The sequence below is a fragment of the Primulina tabacum genome, chromosome 8, assembly GCF_025594145.1.
Source record: "Primulina tabacum isolate GXHZ01 chromosome 8, ASM2559414v2, whole genome shotgun sequence".
In the NCBI taxonomy this organism is placed as follows: Eukaryota; Viridiplantae; Streptophyta; class Magnoliopsida; order Lamiales; family Gesneriaceae; genus Primulina; species Primulina tabacum.
This window is the reverse complement of record NC_134557.1, coordinates 40,949,280-40,972,152: the sequence shown is the minus strand read 5'-3', so window position 1 is coordinate 40,972,152 and position 22,873 is coordinate 40,949,280. Positions and strand designations below refer to the sequence as shown.

At 34.9% G+C, this 22,873-nt stretch overlaps 2 protein-coding genes across 11 annotated transcripts; both read left to right on the top strand.

The window, feature by feature from the left end:
• The first annotated feature begins 2,160 nt into the window (after positions 1 to 2,160).
• Positions 2,161 to 6,739, top strand: LOC142554207 (nucleoid-associated protein At4g30620, chloroplastic-like). Of its 10 annotated transcripts, XM_075664888.1 has the most exons (10): positions 2,161 to 2,389; positions 2,477 to 2,536; positions 2,638 to 3,081; positions 3,296 to 3,486; positions 4,376 to 4,527; positions 5,294 to 5,394; positions 5,507 to 5,546; positions 5,619 to 5,690; positions 5,860 to 5,916; positions 6,413 to 6,739. In XM_075664888.1, the coding sequence occupies exons 4-10, from the start codon at positions 3,417 to 3,419 to the stop codon at positions 6,485 to 6,487; spliced, it is 567 nt and encodes a 188-aa protein (XP_075521003.1). In that variant the 5' UTR covers positions 2,161 to 2,389; positions 2,477 to 2,536; positions 2,638 to 3,081; positions 3,296 to 3,416; the 3' UTR covers positions 6,488 to 6,739. The 10 variants fall into 10 exon arrangements, with proteins under 10 accessions (XP_075521003.1, XP_075521005.1, XP_075521002.1 ...); XM_075664890.1 differs by lacking the exon at positions 2,638 to 3,081 and having other exon boundaries at positions 2,477 to 2,516; positions 3,310 to 3,486; XM_075664887.1 differs by lacking the exon at positions 2,638 to 3,081 and having other exon boundaries at positions 3,310 to 3,486.
• Positions 6,740 to 21,095: 14,356 nt separating this feature from the next.
• On the top strand, positions 21,096 to 21,803 carry LOC142554206 (peptidyl-prolyl cis-trans isomerase 1-like). The gene has a single exon (XM_075664882.1). The coding sequence runs from the start codon at positions 21,150 to 21,152 to the stop codon at positions 21,663 to 21,665; it is 516 nt and encodes a 171-aa protein (XP_075520997.1). The 5' UTR covers positions 21,096 to 21,149; the 3' UTR covers positions 21,666 to 21,803.
• The last annotated feature ends 1,070 nt before the right edge of the window (positions 21,804 to 22,873 follow it).

Genomic DNA, 22,873 nt, shown 5'->3' with positions numbered 1-22,873 from the left:
AAACACTACGATTACATATTGTATATTATTCGGTAATAAAATACATTTTTTCCCGAATTACTTGAGGTATATATCGAGCTTGTAAATCACGAGAACTCTACAAGAGTGCCACAAAATCATTTATTTATATCATAATCCGTAGTTCATTTCATTAAATATAAAATTTATATTTTGAATCACTTTTTTAACTTAACTAGTTATAAGTGATGAACCATTCAAGTTAGCATGATTGAAATAATATATTTCAAACACATAAATATTTTTATATGTAAAATCAAAGTGTAACTTTATTAAATTGTTTTTGCATAATAATATCATTATTATGTCCCAAAATTATCTAAAAGTCAAAGGAACCATTATATTAAACCATAGTAGCTACTTATTAACTATAATCTTGATTAACGTAGTCATTATGTCCTAAAATTTATTTAGATGATTTAAGATTCCAATTCCAGTAAGTTTCAAAGGCAACGTTGAAGTCATATACGTGACATCATATTTTGAAAACAAATAATCTAACATGTAGGAATGTAAATGAACCAAGCCGTTTGTGAGCTATTCGAAGCTCGATTCGATAAAAGCTTGTTTGAGCTCATTTAATGAGGCGCGTTAAGATAAACGAACCAAGCTCAAGCTCTACGATATTCGGCTCGTTAACTCGTGAACATGTTCGTTAGTAAATTCATAAGTAATATCTTAGATGAAAAATAATAATTTTGATATTTAATTTATTGATTTAACACATTAATTATGAAATATATAGAAAAATCTATTAAATTTATTTATTATAATAAATTGACAAATTTTAATAAGAATATTATATTTTTTTTTCTAAATGTATAATTTATTTTTTAATGAATTTAAAGAATATTTAAATGTACAATTCATACTTATTGAGCTCGTTTAGGTTCGATAAAAGCTTGAATAAGCTCGTGAGCCATGAATATATTCGTTAAATAAAGCTCGGCTCGATTATAAACAAGCCAAGCTCAAACATTCACGAGTTCGGCTCGACTCGACTCGACTCGATTATATCACTACTAACATGTTATCATGTACATATATATGATATATATAAAGTAGGCTTGCATCTTGAATCAATCCAGGTTATGTTATTTTAAAGCTTAAACTTACACAACCGGAAGCATATTATTGCATAAGAAATTTCATATTTCATTTTCCTTACTAATAAAAAATACGAATATATAATTATTACCTTCAGCCGAGGCTTGCAACTTAAAGGAAGACTTAGGGTGAATATGCGCGAATTGAAATGTGATGGTTTCACTTTCTTTCTTATTTCTTTTTTTATATAGCAGTTTATCCTAGAATCTAAAGGAGACATAATGATTGTATAGGAGACAATAAATAGACAACCATATATTTGCTTAAAAATTTGAAGTAACATTTATTATATTATATTGCATTTACCTTTTCGCTATACATGCCTAATTATTTTTTTATTGTATTATGGTGTGCACATGTATATGTACACGTAATATATTTATAATATTTACCCAAATTATATTATACAATATTTAAATATATAAAATATATATTAATTAATCTTTATTATCATTTAATTTTTTTTTTTTTGGTCTGACAAATATACTTAGGCATTACTCCTTAATAATATAAAAAATAAATTATTATTACTTTCAACTAAACGAGCCAATAAAATTTTGTTAGAATTAATTTTTTTTTTTTGTGTTTTGTAAAAACTGTTTAAAAAATTTAAACCTTGTAAAATTTAGTCATTAAATTAAAATATAATATTTATTTTTTTAAAAAAAAAGAAATTCTTCTATCAATGATAACATGCATGAACTCTTGATTTTTCTGTATTTACAAATTAGAATGTTGATTTTTATTTTATTTTATTTTATTTTAATCATTTTTGTTGAGCAACTTTTCAACTCTACTTGAGGGCGTTTTATTTTTTTGATTATTTTTCGTTAGAATTAAATGTTACAATTAATTTTATACATTAAAAATTAAAACTCACAAAAGGAAATGCGAAATCCCAATTAATTATTTTTTATTATATATATAAATCTATAATAAAACAAGAAAACTGTTATAAAATTTTGAAATCTATTCAAATCTTTTGGTTAAATAAAAATAATTATTTACAATGTGTAAATATTTTTTTGGTTGAAGGTTTGCATTCCGGACACTTGGGGCCACTCTCTACGTCTAAACCTAGGCGGCGCCGCCGCTTCTGCGTTCGCCGCTCCGACCACACTATTCTGTTATTTTTTCTGAGAAGAATGTGTGGTTATTTTATATTATATTTTTAATTTAAATGTAAGACTCCACCTTATCTCTCACTTCACTAACCATTCTCCTTTCGCTCCTGAATTGCTGATTATTGAAGGGGAAATTAATCGTATGTCTCTTCTTTCGCTTCTCAATCTCTGATTTTTGTTCGCTCATCAATCTCTGATGTTTTTTTTTTTTTGCGTTGCATCCACAGGTATCTATCGGGAGGGGTGGGAGTCAGGGCATTACAGCTGGTGTGTGCGCGGTGATTATAGTAATGTTTATTGGTCTCGAATTGCTTCTTCATAAATTTGGAACGTTATGCAACTTACTTGGTTTTGGTTTCATTTTTGGTATTTGATTCATGTTTTTCAGTAGTTATTGCCCAAATCTTTGTTGTTTCGTTTGGAGACTTGCGTATTTGGTTACACCTCATCCTCTATTCAAAGTTAAGTTACAGTTTTTCCTCGGTTTTGTAGGTTTTTATTTTATCATTTTACTTTTTCAATGGAATACGAATATATGATTACATGGTATCATCGAATCATTTTTAGATTCGAATTCTAGATGCGGTTAGTTTTTTACCATTTTTCTGGTTTTGGCTCGGATTTGTATGGATTTCATATTTCAAGACATGTCATTTGGTGAATTTTTATTTTGTTACTAAGATTGCTTTGGATCCACTATGTTATGTGCTCCAAATTATTGGAGGTTAATTTGTTGTTTTGTGGTGTTACACAGATTTAATTCAAATATACTCGAATGAAGGTTCAAATCACTCGAATTTTTGAGTAATAGTTCAATTATGCTTGCACCAAGGTTCGAACAACTCGAGCTCGAGCCAAAATTACTTGTATTTTCGAACCTTAAATCGAATTGGAATATCATACATATTTTGAGCTTGAACTTGAATACCATTATTTTTTTTATTTCAATGCTCGGTTCATTTACACCCTAATTGGGATACAGTTATAGAGATCTTGGTCCTGATTGAGTATGTCGTTACGTTTGTGTTTGTGTATAACTTGTGTAGTTGGATGTTAAAAGGCACGAGTTTTTACAAGAAACGTGACAAAACCAAGCACGCGTCTCTAATTCGATCTGGCCCTGCACTACCGAAATTAGTATCATCTCCGTAAAAGCTTGATAAACATATGTTAATGGCTCCAATTGCAGCTTCAGTGGCTCAATTTCCCGCTTCTTTTGCTTCTTCCTACTCTTCAAGTAAGCTATTTCTTCATCTTCTCTCTCTCTCCCCGTGTTGTTGGCTCAATATGTTCTCTGTAGGACGTTTTGGAGTTGTTGTGTCTGTTTTTGATATGCCTGGATTCTGATTCGGTTTGAGATTATACAAACAAACTATTTGTCCATGTAGAATAAATATTGAAATTTTATCTTTGAGAGTTTTTTCATGGACCGCTAGTTTTAGAATTTATATTATATGTGCTGCAATTAGTTGTAGAAAATGGGAAAATAAATGAATTGGGTAAATTATAAAACTTGGGCACATGTACTTATTCCTTTAACTTTGGCACGCCATTCTAAATCTTGTACATCCAATGTGAAATCATTAATGCGTCTTTTGAATGAATGTGTTTTGCTTTTTGACTATTTGCTTGAGAAAATGACGGTTTAGAATTTGTTTTTTTTAAGACATCTTATTTATTTATTTTTTATCCCCAGCTGGGAAAATAGATCTTTATCTCAGCTGTGTTTGAGGCACTCGAGCTTTATAATGTTTAGCACTAATAGTATTCTAAATTTAGTAAGGGTCCTAATAGCCTTTAGCATGCATGTTCTTCAACTTGGGGACATTATTGTAAATATGTTGAGAGATTAAATTTTGGGCTTATTTCTTCTTTACTGCAGTAAAAAATTACAACCAAACAGCATTTAAATCTAAAGAGTTATAGTAGTTTATGAAGCACAGAAAAGGGGGCCACACACAGCGTGTACATGTTTAAACGATGCAAGGAGAGGGAGAGGTGTGATGTGTATAAACTCCAATCTCTCTACATTTACCTCCTTCACATGATTTTGTTATATTGATTGTTGCACTTTGATTTTCTGACATCGCATTCTAATACTCCGTTATCTTTTGTTTCATTTCAAGGTAAGTCCTATAACGTTGTCAGCCATGTTGGCCTACCAAATTTGCCATTACCAGGAAACCAAAGTGGAATGGTTAAGCAATCTCTCAGAGTGCATTCATTATTTGTTGAAAAGAAGGATAATGGTGATAACAGTGACAATAGTTCTTCCAAGGTACTAGTAGAAAATGATGGGTATACATAATTAAGGCTTGCTTGGTTTTGTTTTCAGAATTTTATACAAGCATTTTGAGAGAATGTTTGGTGTATGTTTTGGGTGAAAATTTTGTGTTTGGTTTGTTTTGAGGAAATATTATCGTTAGTGTATGTGTCAAATCACATTAGAAATCGTTAGATAAAATTATTTAGAAATTTAAGAATAGAATGTTTCGCAATAGAATGTAATAATTAGTAGAATATTTTTTGAAATTGATGAAAATTTTAGTCGAAAGCAACGATTATGTTAGGGAATCTAAAACGAGGGTAATGTGTTTTTGAAAATGAAATAAAGGTGAAAAATTAGCGTTTGTTTTTGTTTCGGGAAATAAAAAAGTATTTCCCTAACACGAAAATCAAGCAAGGCATGGTGTCTTTGAAAAATGACTTATTATATTATATTTAGTTGAGAGTTGAGAGTTGAGAGTTGAGACCATCCATGAAGAATCATGCCTTTCAGGGGATAACTTAACTTAATACCTGTGAACTGTCAAGAATATCATACCCGACTTTAGGCATTTTTTGGGCAATTCATTCAATTTTCATTATTCCTTTTGTTCGTTTTCATCTTTTCGTATATTGAGTTTCTTGCGATGAAGTTGTCATGTGCATGTATTCAGTATACGTTGCTTATATTTCTTCTGATTAGGTTTAATGTTGACCATTCAACTCGGCATTTTCTGCTGATAGAGCTCTAATAGAATGTTTATGCTCTATAAAAATAGGCTGGAATCTTAGGAAACATGCAGAATTTATATGAGACAGTAAAAAAGGCGCAGATGGTTGTCCAAGTTGAGGCGGTAAAAGTGCAAAAGGAACTTGCGGTGTATGTAACTATGGTTCATTTCTACACATTTTTATTGCTGCTTGTTGCTTGGATTTGTCAAATTTTACTTCAATGTGTTAATGTATTTGAATATTCTTGTCCTACTTTTTAGAGTTGAATTTGATGGTTACTGCGAAGGCGAGCTAATAAAGGTAGATTTAACGTACCATAGTTGTTGAAGATTTGTAGGCCTGCTCTGTTTGTTTTGATGAAATCTTTTTCAGGCAACGCTTTCTGGGAACCAACAACCAGTACGCATCAAGATAACCGAGGCTGCCATGGAATTGGGAGCTGAAGTAAGTTTGTCTAGTAATACTTATTGGCTTAGTAGGCAAGTCCATTGCCCGTCACTTATATTGTAAATGACAACAAATTCGGACCAGAGCATTACACATATTAGCTCATTATGTTGTCAGGTACCTGAAACTCCAATTTAATAGTCATTTGATGTTTTTTTTTATTCAGAAACTCTCTCTTTTGGTCACAGAGGCCTACAAAGACGCCCACCAAAAGAGCATTCAGGTGAAAACTATTACCTGTTTCACTTCTCTTTTCACCTTTATCTGCAAAATCTTGAATCCAAATACCGTATTTTAGTTTGTTTGAAACATAAAAATATTGTAATCTTGCCTCCTATAATCTTGAGCTTTTGGGAAGGTGATTTTTATCATCAGAGAACGGTCATAAAATGAAATTGTACAGGTGAAATCCACGGTCTATTTTATTATAGGGTCTCAAGTAGTTATTTCTGGGTGGGTGTTGTTGTTCAGTATCCGACCAATATATGCATGTCCGTCTTTAGTGTTAATTTTTAATATACATTTTCTAGTATCAACTTATATATTACGGGGCGTCTTATAGTGTAAAATTATTTTTCTTGTATGAACTTAAACACTGGAGGTAGTCTTATAGCGCTTAGCTATTTTTCTTGATCCTACTTTCATTGAGTTTGATTTTTTTGGAAAAAGGTGGTTTGTAATAAAGTTCACTGGTGACTTTGGTTTGATGAACAATGCAGGCTATGAAAGAGAGAATGAGCAATCTTGCACAAAGCTTAGGAATGCCACCAGGTTTGACAGAAGGATTGAAGTGATTAATGCATGGTTTTGATCAGCGGGAGGGATATAGTTTTATCAATTTTGTATACCAGAGTTGGAGTTATTTCCCTTACACTGTGACTTGAGAATGTATTATAGTCCTTGATTTTTCATTAATTTTTTATTGTAAAATTATTCTCTTATCTCATTTTCTTGTACTATATCTGTGCTTCAACAGATATATCACACTTGTAATGGTTCGGAGATAGCCTATTATCATAAGAAACAACTTCAAATTATAATTTTTACTTCAGTTTCTATATGAATACACAAGTACGGGACATCGTGACTGGGTTATACAACTTTCAGAAAATAGCAATATCTCCTGAAGCCAGGTGTCCTGTTTTATCAAGCTGCCGTGCAGCAGCTACTAATTCTCATTGAGGCTTTGAATATAGATGGTGGGTATTTCTCCGGAACGTCTTAACGGATCTGTAACTTGGAGATAACAAGATTTAAGAACTATGTTAGAAAATTCGAAGTTGAGGAAAGAGAGAACTATTTCTTATTAAGACGAGTTTGTCTCACACATGGTGCTCACGAGATATGACATTCATATTCTATGATTTGACTTCCAACTTGTGATAGTAGCACTACAAATCACACGTTTCATGACAAGAAAATGAAATAAACTCCATTTTGAAAAGAAAGAAGAAAAAAAAGCTCAATATGAATGTAAATGATCTTCCTTTGTTTGATTATCTCAATGTTAATATTATTCTGTCTCTTGAGTATGTTAATTCATTCAGATAAATCGATATTTAAGTCACAAATCTTGAAATTGTGACCAAAAGCCACCTTGTGTGCTAGCACAAGTTCTCATAATTTAGTTGTCTCATTGAACCAAGATATTTGGATCTCCAATCAACAAGTTTGAGTTGTCACTGTGAAAACTTTATTTTGTAAATTTTAAGTTTATTCTTCTTGACAAGATATAGACTTATATCCATCCAAAGTTTTACTACAGATATGTCAAATTATCTTATGATTTCACTTGATCAAAAATTGATAACACTAATTTAGATCAAGTTTTGCATGATATTCTATATTTGGTGTACACGTCCAGACCTATCATCATTTATTTAATTTTCGGGTTGTATTTTAATATGGTATTTCTATCGTAAATACGACACCCTCACACTTTGAGTTATTTATAGGATTTTATGACATTTTTGAAGTTACACATTTTGAAATGAAATGTATAGAACGCTATTAAACTTGAATTCTAAGCGTTAAAACTTATAAATCTAAACATAAAAGAATTTTAAAACTTTAAAACTTACAGACTCGAGGTGTGACTTCGTGAGCTTCTCGCAACCAGCAGTAGGCATAACCCTTTACAAGAACACCGCTCTGATACAAACTGTAATGTACCGTACTTTTAAACTACTTTAAAATTTGCGGAAAAATAAAAATTTTCTTAATTAAATAGAAACCTTCAAATTGCGATAACAATAAACTGATCATTCAAAATATTTGCAACGAAAAGATCACAAATAAAGTTTGATAAAAACACTTGTTTAAATATCATAAACAATAACGTGAAATCAGAGTATTTGAAACATTGCATAATTTCTTAAAAACATGGGCGGTCCTCGGGTTTAGCCTCATGCTCAGTCCAAGCCGGCTCATTGGTCCCCACCCCTCGTCTCCTCAAAGTCATCATCACCTGCATCGATCAAGTCTAGTGAGTCTAAAGACTCAACGTGTATATACTGGAAGTAACAAGTAATACGTAATAAAGACACATGCATCTTTAAAACAGAGCGTACATACTTGAAACTTGAACGTAATAGAATAAACATACTTGAAACTTGAACGTAGTAACATAAACGTAGATGTGACATCATCATAAAATTTTTCTTAAACATACTTGCATCATACATACTTGAGCATACATAACATCATTTTGCGTAGAGATATGTTTCAAAGCAAGTTACCCATACATAAATGTGCCTGATCAGACTAAACCACAGTACTGGGCTGACAGGGAAAATCCACTGCCACATACATGAGATCCCTGGTCATGCTTTACAGGGTGGATTGGTCCCTGGTCATGCTTTACCGCTTTTCAATCCTGATCTAAACCCAGTCATGCTTTACCGTGTGGATTGGTCCCTAGTCATGCTTTACCGCTTTTCAATCCTGATCTAAACCCGATCATGTTTTACCGGGGTGGAGAGGTCCTCGGCCACGTTAATCGACTTCCAAACCCGTTCATAATTTGGTCACAAGACATTTAGCATACCTCAAAAACTTAAATATTTTCTTTTGCACGTCGAACATACTTAAAAACGTCGAAGGATTTATTGGAACATTTTGGACATGCTGCCCTAACAACAGCAGCAAGGATTCAGGAGATCCCAACGAAGCCTGCAACCAAAACTTCAAGAACACATAAAAAAACGCATTTTCAGAAAAGTCCAGTTTGAGTAGTCTCACGAAAACAATCATAACTCACTCATTTCTTATCCAAAAATTACGAACTTACTGTCAAATCGAAGGTATTGAAATGTGCTACGTTTTATATGTTGAAGTTTTTTCCAGAAAATCAGCCGAAAACTCGCAGTATTTAAAATGACAGCAAATTCGTGTTTTGAGATCCAAAAATCGTTTCAAAAGAGATCCACCCATTTTTTGCTCAAACTTTTGCATACCATACACATGTTTTCCATACACTATAATCAAAATAATTACTATTACAAGATCGATGCGAAAAGGGAAAGAATATACATGCCTTGATGATTATACTCACGAAACGACGAATAACGACGCGAGGGGATGCGAGAATCGATCCGGGACGACTTGTGCCACGATGCTTGCTATAATCGAACATGAGTGTACTGAAGAAAATCGAAGGGGAAAGAGTGGCTATTGGAGCACTCTAAGAACCCTAGTTCTTTTCAAAAGAAAAGAGCATGCCAAGTGTGTGTGTGTGTGTGTGTGGGGGGTGTGTGTGTGTGTGTGTGTGTGTGTGTGAAAACTTGTAGGTGTGTGTTTGTATTGATTAGGGAGATAATTAGGGGTTAATGAGGGGAGTTAATTAGGTTAATAAAAATATTAATAACTAATTAACATGCTAAATAAAATATTAATCCTCCATTAACTTACTAGAACCCCTAATTTAAAATAAAATTATACATGTGTCATATTTTCAAGATTTAAAATCCCCAACTATTCAACTTAGTATTTTGAAATGTTTAAAATCTTAAAATCACCTAATAAATTAGATTAAACTTTGAAATGCTTAAAATTTCATAAATAATTTAAAATACTACTTTCTTGACCTGAAATAAAATACCACATTTTTCATAAATCACCTAAATCGTCACCGGTCTCTTTTCCCGATCTCGTATCGAATATTCGCCTGAAACATAAAACTCAAGGAAAATGTTTTAACGTGCATCACAAAACCATAATTAATTTAAAATAATTCATTTGAATAAATCATGCTTCTATAAAATCATTTTAAATTTAAATAAATGATTTAACAATTTAATTAAATGTATGGATTTTACGTGTACTGAATTTGGGCTCTACATAGCTAGTTTAAAATTGACTTGAAATAACATTATTGTATATGATGATTACCCAACATTAGCACAAGGTTCCGGAAAAAAATTTGGTAGATTAATTTACTGAAAGACTTTCTAGGTACAAGTAGCTAAGTTTGTCTCATTAAAAATATGCAAAAAATTGTGTGAGACGATCTCACGGATCGTATTTTGTGAGACAGATATCTTATTTGGATCATCCATGAAAAATTATTACTTTTTATGTTAAGAGTATTACTTTTTATTGTGAATATCGGTTATTTGGTCATCCATGAAAAAATATTATTTTTTATGCTAAGAGTATTACTTTTTATTGTAAGAGTGTTACTTTTTATTGTGAATATCGGTACGGTTGACTCGTCTCATAGATAAAGATTCGTGAGACTTTTCACAAGAGACCTACTCTTAAATATATCTATGATATACAGATAATTGTTTTGAGGGTTTATTAAGAGTCGACTGACAGTTTATTGGGAATGTTGCTTAATTCAGACGTTGCCATTTGAGGCTATCGTTTGTTTATTGCATCCCAAAAAGTGATGTTGTATTTTTAAAATTTTGAGCCAACTCAATTCTTTTCCAGCTTAAAATGAACAAATTGGTCTCTCAGATTATCCTTGGTCGGTAATGCTGTTTTGAGTCAGTACTCCATACGAGAGTTACTCGCTTAACCTTCTTATCTTTTCTCTTTGGAATTTCTGAGAAGGACAAGAATTGGATTTTCAATCCTCAGCGATCTATTTTATCATGTTGAAGGAGAGATTGAAGGGCTCCATAGTTTTTGCTGGAGTCAAAATTCTTTAATACCTATAGTAATGGGAAATTTTTGCATACAATAATGGTGTCTACCTTTATGATTCTGTCCGCCTTAGAGCAGATTTGGGATTAGAAATGTGGGATCTGTTAGCATGGCTAGAAACTAAAGAAGTTGCAGAAACTGCGATCCTTTGCTGGCAATGTGTGAATTTAATGATACTATGTTCATATTCTAAGCTTTCAGCTTTGATGGGGATAATTTCCCTGTTCTATATTAATGGAGACAATGTGAGTTCTTGATTTCTTGTTATTTCTTATTAGAATAGTTGTTACACGTTTTTTGTTTTACTTAAATACGTTTTCTTCTTTACTTCTCATTTACTAAAAATAGGACATTCGTTGTAAGCTTTTGTAATATTCGATTCATGTATTTCAATAAATGTCTTTGAGATATTTTGGAGATCATCTTTCGTTCATGATGTTTCATTCGCTAATATGGTATCAGAGCTTTAATCCGCAGTAATTCTACTTCTCTTCCATTGTGATAGGTGCTCCAAACTCAAATGCTCAAGGATCCACCACCAATCAAGGCCAGGGCCAAAGAGTCGCATTCGAAGATTCTGGCAGCCTCTTCTACTTGCAGAATGGTGATCATCCTGGTCTTGTTCTGGTGTCTCATCCTCTCTCAGGTAACAATTACAATACCTGGACTCGTGCAATGACTATGGCGTTGACGGCGAAAAACAAATTGAGTTTCGTCGATGGTGCCTCTGTGCGTCCTCCAATTGAGGATATGTTGTATGGTGCTTGGATCCGCTGTAATAGCATGGTTATTTCATGGATCCTTAATTCGGTTTCTCGAGAAATTGCAGATAGTTTAATGTACATTGCTACTGTGCATGAAATTTGGATTGATTTATGTGATCGCTTTCATCAAAGCAATGCTCCACGTATATTTCAAATTAAGAAGCTCTTGAATGGTTTACAACAAGGATCAATGGATATCAGTGGGTACTATACCCGTATGAGAACTCTTTGGGATGAATTGAAGGATTTTCAGCCGATCTCTGTATGTACTTGTGGCTCGATGAAAGAGTGGATGAACTATCAAAATCAGGATTATGTTCTACAATTTCTAATGGGATTAAATGATTCTTATGCTCAAATACGAGCTCAAATCTTAATGATGGATCCACTTCTAGTCATTTCTAAGATTTTTTCTCTTGTAGTACAAGAGGAACGACAGCGATCGATACATAAAGAGGCTTATGGTGGTTCTGGTTTTGCTATTCCACAATCCTCTATGCACCAATCTCTTGCTGCAACATTTGTTAAAGGCTCTTCACATGGTAAAGGCAATAAAAATGATAAACTGATGGTTTGTTCTTATTGTCACTATCCAGGGCACAAAATTGACAAGTGTTACCAACTCCATGGGTATCCACCTAGTCACCCCAAATACAAGCAAAAGCAAAGTGAAGACCGCAACCAAGCCAACCAAATTCGAGCTTCCACTTCTGCTATTGAAATTGTTTCAGTCTGTCATTCCAGTGACAAAGGCTCAAATGGCTTGAGTGATTCACTTAGTCCTTAGCATTGCAAGCAGCTCATTGCCTTCCTTAGTTCCCAACTCCAACTTGGCTATGGTTCCAATTCAGTTGCACAACAGCATGAGCCTTCTGTTTCCTGTTTCAGTGGTATAAATCCCTTATCTTTTGCTTTTACTTCCATTCTTAATTGTGATTGGGTGTTGGATACTAGGGCAACACACCATATTTGTTGTTCTCTATCATTTTTTTCTTCATATGAACCTCTTGCTTCCACTATCACGTTGCCAAATAATTCTACTGCACCAGCCACGCATATTGGTTTAGTTCATCTATATTGTGATCTCGTTCTGGAGAATGCTTTATATGTTCCTCAATTTCACTTCAACTCGCTGTCAATTAGTTCACTCACAACTCATCTTCCTTGTTCAGTTTTATTTTCTTCCGACTCTTGTCAAATTCAGGCACTCAACGAGAACAAGAAGACTGGGATGGGTAAACGAGTTCGCAATCTCTATGTACTAACCACCTCCAGTCTGGTATCACGAGTCTCTTCATCATCTACAATTTGTAATGCTTTCTTAACTCAATGTAAACTTTGGCACTTTAGAATGGGTCATCCATCCTTTTCCAGATTATCTGTCATAGGCAGTGATTTAGCTCTTGAATCCTTATGTCCAGCAAAAGAGTTTGATTGTCATGTTTGTCCATTGTATAAACATAAACGATTACCTTTTATCTCAAACAATTTAGTTAGTGACAATTTGTTTGATCTAGTACATCTTGATATTTGGGGTCCATTTTCTACTTTGAGTGTTGAAGGTTATAGATACTTTCTCACTATTGTAGATGATCATTCACGATTCACTTGGGTCTATTTCCTCAAGGCTAAGTCTGATGTCTCTAGCATATTTCCAATTTTTTTCAAGATGATTTCCACCCAATTTGAGCGTAAAATCAAGGCTGTTCGGGCAGATTATACTCTTGAGCTAGATTTTTCTAATTTCTTTCGTAGCGAAGGCATCATTTCTCATCACTCATGTGTTGAACGACCACAACAGAATTCAGTTGTAGAAAGAAAACATCAACATAACCTCAATGTGGCTCGTGCTCTACTTTTTCAGTCATGCATTCCTTTAGTTTATTGTAATGATTGTGTTCAAACTGCTGTATATTTGATCAATTGAACCCCCTCTCCTCAACTTTCACATAAAACTCCGTTCGAACTATTGCATTCCAAATCACCTTCTTATTCCCACTGGAAGGTCTTCGATTGTTTGTGCTATGGTTCCACTCTCTTGAGTCATCGAACTAAGTTCTCACCACGTGCCATTAAATCTGTATTTTTGGGTTATCCATTGGGTTTTAAAGCATACAAACTTCTTAATCTTGATACAAATGAGATATACATTTCTCGTGATATGGTTTTTCATGAAACCACCTTCTCTTTTCACAGTGAATCCTCTCCCTCACATTTGGATTCTTTATTCGACAACGTTTTTCCAACACAATTTGAATTTTCTCATGTCTCTACTCATCATGCCCCGGTCCATTCAACTCATTCCAACAGAATAATCAAACCTCCAAGTCATTTGAGTGATTTTCATTGTTATACCACTGCTTTCTCTTCCTTTAATTGTACTGCTCACCCGATGTCTTCTACCCTCGGTGATCATCGTTTATCTCCAGCTCACAAATCCTTCGTACATACTATATCATCTGTTGTCAAACCAAACACCTTCTCTCAGGCCGTTGTTCAACCTGAATGGAGACAAGCCATGTCTGAGGAATTGCAAGCTTTGCAACGTAATGGGACTTGGTCCATTGTGTCTTACCACCTGACAAGCGTGTTGTAGGCTGTAGGTGGGTGTATAAAGCCAAATTTTTTGTTGATGGTCGTTTGGAATGTTATAAGGCAAGGCTCGTAGCTAAAGGCTACACGCAACAAGAGGGTATTGACTATCTTGAGACATTATCTCCTGTCGCAAAGCTGGTAACAGTGAGAACTTTGTTGGCCTTGGCTTCTATTCATGGCTGGTTTTTAACACAACTAGATGTAAATAATGCATTCTTTCATGGTGACTTATCTGAAGAGGTGTATATGTCGTTGCCTCCGGGATATCAACGACAGGGGGAGTCTTTATCTTCGGATGCAGTTTGCAAATTGAACAAATCCTTGTATGGTTTGAAACAAGCCTCGAGACAATGGTTTGCCAAATTCTCTTCCATGCTACTTCGTATTGGGTTTGTTTAATCTCATGCAGATAATTCATTGTTTGTTCGCAATCGTAGAGATGTGTTTCTGGCCTAATTAGTGGTATATGTGGACGATATAGTCATCGTCACAGACAATGAGGAAGAAGCCACTGATTTAAAGATATTTCTGGACAATCAATTCAAGCTAAAATATTTGGGTGACCTCAAATAATTTCTTGGGATTGAAGTGGCACGTTCATCACAAGGTATGTCTGTATGCCAACGACAATATGCCCTTCAATTGCTTGCTGATACAGGTCTTACTGGCTGTAAACCACATACTACGCCGTTAGATGTCGGCTTGAAGTTAAGTGAGGAAGAGGATGAATTGCTCCCCGATCCTTCCATTTATATACGTCTTGTGGGTAGACTTCTTTACCTTACTGTCACACGTCCGGACTTAGCATACTCAGTAAACAAGCTAAGTCAATTTGTTTCGAAGCCAAGAGACACACATTTGCAAGCTATATATTCGGTACTGAAATATGTTAAAGGGACAGTAGGTCAGGGCTTGTTCCACAGCTCTTCATCCAACCTCAAGCTAAGTTTGTTTTCTGATTCTGACTGGGCATCCTGCCCAGATACAAGACGTTCAATTTCTGGCTTTCGTGTTCTTCTGGGAGAGTCATTGATATCTTGGAAACAAAGAAACAACATACTTTTTGCAGGTCATCTTCTGAAGCGGAGTATCGATCAATGGCGAATGCAACATGTGTGGTGGTCTGGTTGCTTTCATTGCTTAATGATTTTCAAGTATGCTATAACACTCCAGTACCTTTGTTTTGCAATAACCAGGCAGCCTTGCATATTGCCTCTAATCCTGTGTTCCATGAGCGCACTAAACACATCGAAATAGATTGTCATGTGGTGCGAGAAAAGTTAAAGGCTGAGATTATCAAAGTATTATATGTGGCCTCAAGTTTGCAACTTGCTGATTTGTTTGCAAAATCCCTTCTCCCTACACGATTTCGAGAGCTCTTGTCCAAGATGGTTGTTCACAATATTCATTCTCTATCTTGAGGGGGAGTATTAGAATAGTTGTTACACGTTTTTTGTTTTACTTAAATGCGTTTTCTTCTTTACTTCCCATTTACTATAAATAGGAAATTCGTTGTAAGCTTTTGTAATCTTCGATTCATGTTTTTCAATATGCGTCTTTGAGATATTTTGGAGATCATCTTTCGTTCATGATGTTTCATTCGCTAATATTTCTTTTCATGATTTTGTAAAACATATTTTCTTTTGGTTTTTCTGAACGTTTGACTTGGAAAATTTCCCTATGGCGTAGTTGGATAAGAATCAACACAAGGATGATCCCGTAATATCAGCCAAAGAATATGGAAAGATTTCAAATTTTTAATATTGTCTCAATTACACACCTTAATATTAGGGATTGAATATATCACTCTTAATAGTCTAAATTTAGCTTTATGTACGTTATTTAATTAACTATATAAACATTTGTATACTGTAGTAAATGATTTGAAGGAAATAATAAAAGAATCAATCTTTCTTCATTGTATCTCCTTTCTCAAATTCAACATGGTATCAGAGCACATTTCAAAATCTTCTTTCAAAGAGCCAAACCTTGCTATTCAGTTCTTTCACCAATGCTCCAGTTTAATATCCATAAAACTCTCCATGACAAATTTTCTTCTTTGGAAATCCCAAATACTACATCTGATTCAAAGTCTTGGATTGGAGCATCACATCAATGATTCAAAAAAACCAGCAGATGAACTTGTAGATTCTGCAGGTAAGCAATGCACAAATCCAGAAAAGGTGCAATGGACTCTCAATGATGGTCTCCTCACAGCCTGGCTTCTTGGAAATATGAAGGAACAAGTGCTTAGCATGATTTACGGTGGGGATACGGCACACTCGATATGGCTATCTATCCATGAGCAGCTGTTGCCTGACACTGAAGATGGAGAAGCCCAATTGAAAAACAACTTGTATGGATTTTCAAAAGGCAATCTCTCACTCGAAGAGTACCTTCGGAAGTTCAAAGAAATATGTGACCAACTTGCAGCCACAGGAAGGCCGCTCACAGATGTCGACAAAGTTTTTCAAGTTTCAAAAGGACTTGGAAAGAATTATAAAGATATCAAACTTGCAGTCTTGTCCAAACCACCGTATCCATCATTTAATCAATTTATCGTGTTGCTAAAGAACTTTGAGCAGGAATATTGCAATGAAGAAAAACAGGAAATTGATCATAACCAGGTTTTCTTCAGCCAAAGAGGGAGAGAAATAAACCTGCATAATCGAGGAAGAGGAAACTTTAGGGGACGAGGCCCAAATTCCTTCAACTACAATCGTCCGAATACTCAACCTTCAAGTATTCTCACTCCACTAAAGTCAAAAAGAGACATTGAGTGGAAAGGACAACCAAGAAAACAAAATTTAAACAAAGAAGCTTGTCAAATTTGTGGTCGAACTTATCACATTACTCCTAAATGTTACTATAGGTACGACTATACCGAAGATGGTGGAAATAATCAAGAGGCTTTGGCTGCTATGAGTCTAAACAATGGTGATGATCCCAATTTTTACGTTGATTCCGGAGCAACTGCTCACATGACAAATCAAGGAGGTAACCAACAACATATAAAACCTTATTTTGGATCTAGCCCTATTTATATAGGTAATGGGCAAGCTTTACCTATCACGCATACGGGTAATGCGTTGCTCAATACCTCACAAGGTAAACTTGCTTTAAAAAATGTCCTTGTAGTACCCAAACTCAAAAAAAAATTACTATCTGTTAGCCAACTTATTGATGATAACTCATGTACCTTTGAATTCAATTCTTGTGGTTTTGTTATTAAGGATCACAACCAACAGATCATGGCCAAAGGACATAGACAGGGAAAACTCTACACTCTTGATGAAGGGCAACTTGAAGCACTCACTGCTATTAAATCTCAAGGAGCCTCCTCAAAAATCTGGCATGCTCGATTGGGGCATCCAAATCTTCAATTTTTAAAAATTTTAGATAATAATAAAGTTATCAATATTTTAAATTGGTTGTCTAAGGACGTGTTATGTGTTAGTTTTCAACTTGGGAAGCGATGTAAACTTTCTTTCAATAAATCAGATTTTATCTCTAAATGTCCCCTTGAAAAAATTCACAATGATTTATGGGGTCCTGCCCCTTTTTTATCTTCGCAAAAATTCCAGTATTATGTAATCTTTATTGATGATTTTACTAGATATACATGGTTATATCCCTTGAAGAAGAAATTAGATTTTTATGAGTGCTTTTTAAAATTTCAAGCTTTTGTGGAGAATATTTTGACAGAAAAATCAAGACTTTCCAAAGCGACGGAGGTGGTGAGTTTACTTCAAAAACCTTCACAAATCATCTTGCCAGGTATGGTATCAAGCAACAAATTTCCTGTCCACATACACCAGAACATAATGGTTTAGCAGAGCATAAACGTAGGCACATTGTTGAGACAGGTTTAACACTTCTATTTCATGCCAATGTTCCTATTAAATTTTGGGTAGATGCTTTTCTAACTGTAGTTTATCTTATAAATATATTGCCCATCTCTTCTACTGGTAAGAAAAATCCATATTTAAAATTATTTAACAAACAACCAGATTATTCAGGACTTAGAGTTTTTGGAGCTCAATGCTTTCCATATTTAAAAACACTTGGAATGCATAAATTTTCTCGAAAAACAATCCTCTGTGTTTTCTTAGGATATAGTACTTTACATAAAGGTTATCGTTGTCTTGATCCTAATACTCATCATATCTATATATCTCGTCACGTTGTTTTCAATGAAAACTTTCTTCCCTATTTATCCCGAAAAATTTCTAAAACTTCCAACATCTGAAAACTTATGTATTACCACTTTCCCTAATTCTGATGAGTGGCTCTCAAGAAATATGTCTGTCTTCTTGCCTACAGAGATACAATCTTCCAAAAAATCTGTTACTTCACCATCCGATCACAATTCACCTTTTAAAAAATCAAAAATTCTTACTTTCAACGAGGATCCACCGACTATATCCCAAGAACCATCTGTCAACCACGAACCATCTACTACTACTATCAATATTCAGATTTATCTCCTACAACTATATCAAATCCCACCACTCCAACTCAATCTCGTGACACCCATTCTTCATTACATATAATATACACTCATCCACTTCCTCTCCTTTGTCCCATTATATCCCAACATCTTCTCCTCATATACGCCCTATTCGAGAAAAAATGCGCTTGTCTCTCGCCCGACCAATACTAATATTGTTGGAAGTAAATGGGTTTATCGCACAAAATTTAAGGAAGATGGTAGTGTGGATGGATTGATTCAAGGCCCGCCTTGTTGCCAAAGGTTACACTCAAATTCCAGGCTTAGACTTTGGTGAAACTTTCAGCCCCGTTGTGAAACATACTACAATTCGTGTCATTTTATCTATTGCCGTCCACTTTCAATGGCCCCTTCAGCAGTTAGACGTCCAAAATGCCTTCCTTCACGGGGTTCTCAATGAAAGAGTCTACATGGAGCAGCCACCTGGTTTTGTGGATCCACGATTTCCAAATCATGTCTGCCTTTTACACAAATCTCTTTATGGTCTTAAACAAGCACCGCGTGCTTGGTTTGCTCGATTATCTTCTAGTTTGTTATCTCTTGGTTTCCGTTTTAGCAAAGCTGATTCATCATTATTTATTCATCATACTCACACTCAATTTATTCTTTTACTTGTCTATGTAGATGATGTTATCGTGACCGGCAATGATTCTGCATTTATCTCCCAACTCATATTACACCTGAATAAGGAGTTTAAACTCCAAGACTTAGGACACCTTCACTATTTCTTAGGGATTGAAGTCAAGAATTTCTCTGGTGGTCTCATGCTTTCACAAACAAAATACGCTCGTGATCTTCTCACCAAAGCAACCATGTTGGAGTCCTCCAAAATTAGCACTCCTACTGCTAAAAAATCCAACCCTCTTTTGGATGATAATCAACTGACTGACGTTACCGCCTATCGTCAACTATGTGGCTCTCTACAGTACCTCACTTTTACTCGACCTGACATCACACATGCAGTGAATCTAGTCTGTCAACATTTTCAATCTCCTACGATGAAGGATCTACGTTCTGTAAAACGAATTCTCCGCTACATCAAAGGAACTATTTCCTATGGTTTACGATATTTATCTCAAAGTGCTCTTATTCTAAATTCCTTTTGTGATGCAGATTGGGCAGGTTGTCTGGAAACTCGATGAAGCACCACAGGCTGTTGCATTTTTCTTGGTTCAAACCTTATTTCCTGGACATCTAAAAAGCAACCGATTGTCTCTCGGTCTAGTGCTGAATCTGAATATCGTGCCCTAGCGTCTAATGCTGCTGAAATTACATGGCTTCAACACCTTTTTCATGATATTGGAATCCAGTTTCATCGTCGTCCTTTGCTCCTTTGTGATAATAAGAGTGCAATATCCATGTCGCATAACCCCGTGTTCCACACTCGTACCAAACACATTGAAATCGATTATCATTTCATTAGGGAAAAGGTCACTACTGGTGCTCTCCACCTACGCTATTTACCGACTCACAAGCAAATTGTCGATATTCTCAATAAATTGCTTCCACGAGACGCATATGAAGATTTTCGGTACAATCTCGGTGTTCATTCACTTTCACTACCTACCTTGCAGGGGGTGATAAGAATCAACACAAGGATGATCCCGTAATATCAGACAAAGAATATGGAAAGATTTCAAATTTGCAATATTGTCTCAATTACACACCTTAATATTAGGGATTGAATATATCACTCTTAATAGTCTAAATTTAGCTTGATGTACGTTAGTTTATTCATTATATAAACATTTGTACACAGTAGTAAATGATTTGAGACCGAACTTCAGTTGCTGATTAGTGGTATGATTAACTCCTTTCCTGCATTTCTTTTTAGGTCTAACCACCCACCCTTTGAGTTCAAAGAAATAATTAATCCTTCACCTGCTCGAAGTTGCAGCTATAGAGGGGGGGGCCATCTCTTCCTTAAAGAGTCGTTACAAGTTTTGAAGCAAATAGTATCATTTGTCTATCCAGAGCTAGAAGCCTTCTATTGAGATCGTAGATTTAATCTAAATAAATGTAGATATATTTTTGGAGATTCATGTATGCATAAAATTATAAACATCACTGTTCTGAATTAGAATATAGTAATTGTATAATATTTAGATGGTTGATTTTAAGTTGTTAAATAATTGGAAAATGACGGGAAATGTGTGGGGTTCTGATTCTCAAAAAAGCCCCAACTCCACCGCGGGCGGATATTATACGCATATGCTCAATTGCATGACTTAACTACAGTGTAGTTTAAATCCAACCCCAGTTACTTTTTACTGCCATTACCAAACATACCCCCCTCTTGGGATGTATGGCACGCGTCCGATTTCAACGGCCAAGATCATCCCTCCAGAGGATAACCCTCCTATTTAAATTCCGTCCTCCTCTGCCGCCTGACTCGACTATCAGAAGGATATTTGCAATAAATCGTAATCCGTACAAATGGTAAACCCCAGAGTTTTCTTCGATATGACCGTAGGCGGCCAACCTGCCGGCCGGATCGTGATGGAGCTCTACGCTGACGTCGTCCCTAAGACGGCCGAGAACTTCCGTGCGCTCTGCACCGGTGAGAAAGGCGTTGGGAAATCCGGAAAGCCACTCCACTACAAAGGTTCTTGTTTCCACCGCGTGATCCCTAGCTTCATGTGTCAGGGAGGCGATTTCACAGCCGGAAACGGCACGGGAGGTGAGTCGATCTACGGATCGAAGTTCGCCGATGAGAACTTCGTGAAGAAGCACACTGGACCGGGTATTCTGTCAATGGCGAATGCTGGACCTGGGACAAACGGTTCGCAGTTCTTCATCTGCACCGAGAAGACCTCATGGCTCGATGGGAAGCACGTGGTGTTCGGGCAGGTCGTCGAAGGATTCGACGTCGTGAAGGCGATCGAGAAGGTCGGATCCGGTGGGGGAAGGACTTCGAAGCCTGTGGTGATCGCTGACTGCGGTCAACTTTAGAAGATTGTACCTCTGGGTGTTGTGTTATGTTGAGATCTGATATCGATCTTAACTTAATTTTCTGATGTTTTGCTTTTCCTGATCGAGTTTTAGTTTCTGTCCCCGATGCTTTCAAATAAACATTAGTTTTCACCTCTACGTTTACATTTTCGGATCTTAATTTCTGAATTTGGCCAAAAAGTATTATGCCCGATGAACGCGCAGTCGTTGGTGTAAATTGGTGTTTTTGAATGATTTGTTATGTATGTCGATTTTTTATTATCTTTGGCCCATCGGTGTTCAAATCTCACTTCAAAATAAATAATAATAATTGTAGATTTTTACTTGCTAATGAGTGAGTATCCAAGGAATTGTTTACAAATGTCAGAGGTAAGTTTTAACAAAGAAATGTCTATTACAATATTTTGATTAATTTTCTCCACTTATTGAGTGAGGCCAAGCAGTGTCGGTCTTTACTGGCTGCTTAGACGCATAAAAATCATATCCCAATTTCTTAATTTTTTATTTGTCGAGGGCAAACATATACTTTTTTATACTCCCTAATTGACAAATAATTTATATTAGTGTCTGTTGTCACATGTATATAAATATATAATATTTTTTGCTAAAATATCTAAAAATTATATTGAAATTTAAACTTTGGAAATATTTTTGTACCCACAAAAATATCTTGTGATTTGTAAAACTATTTCACAATAATATTACTCTTTTTTTATGTTATAATTAATATGATAATTAAGTATAGTCAAAGGGAAAAAAATATTTATTATAATATGGTAGTTATAGATGAGATATAATTTCTCAATGTCTTATGATGTTTTTATAAAATTAAAAGTAGTTACTGTCCTAATAATCAAACTAAAGTGGAACATTTTGTGGAGTGGTTGATTTGATTCACAAACTGTCTCACACCATTTTTTTTTTTAGGCAAAAATTTGTTTGAGACGGTTTCACGAGTCGTATTTTGTGAGACGGATCTCTTATTTGGGTTATCCATGAAAAAATATTATTTTTTATGCTAATATTATTACTTTTTATTGTGAACATCCGTATAGTTGACCCGTCTCACAGATAAAGATTCGTGAGACCGTCTCAAAAGAGACCTACTCTTTTTTGTAATATATATTCTTTTTCTTTTTGGAATTTACGTAATCAGTTATTATTATTATCATCGTTATTATCTGTTTCAAACCAACCAAATACCGGGT

Bases quoted from the DNA above. Each gene is read 5' to 3' on its own strand.
- LOC142554207 (XM_075664890.1), top strand. From the start codon at position 3,417: ATGTTAATGGCTCCAATTGCAGCTTCAGTGGCTCAATTTCCCGCTTCT. The intron at 4,528-5,293 runs GTACTAGTAGAA...CTATAAAAATAG, and splicing joins GTGACAATAGTTCTTCCAAG to GCTGGAATCTTAGGAAACAT. The intron at 5,395-5,506 runs GTATGTAACTAT...CCTACTTTTTAG, and splicing joins GTGCAAAAGGAACTTGCGGT to AGTTGAATTTGATGGTTACT.
- LOC142554206 (XM_075664882.1), top strand. From the start codon at position 21,150: ATGGTAAACCCCAGAGTTTTCTTCGATATGACCGTAGGCGGCCAACCT.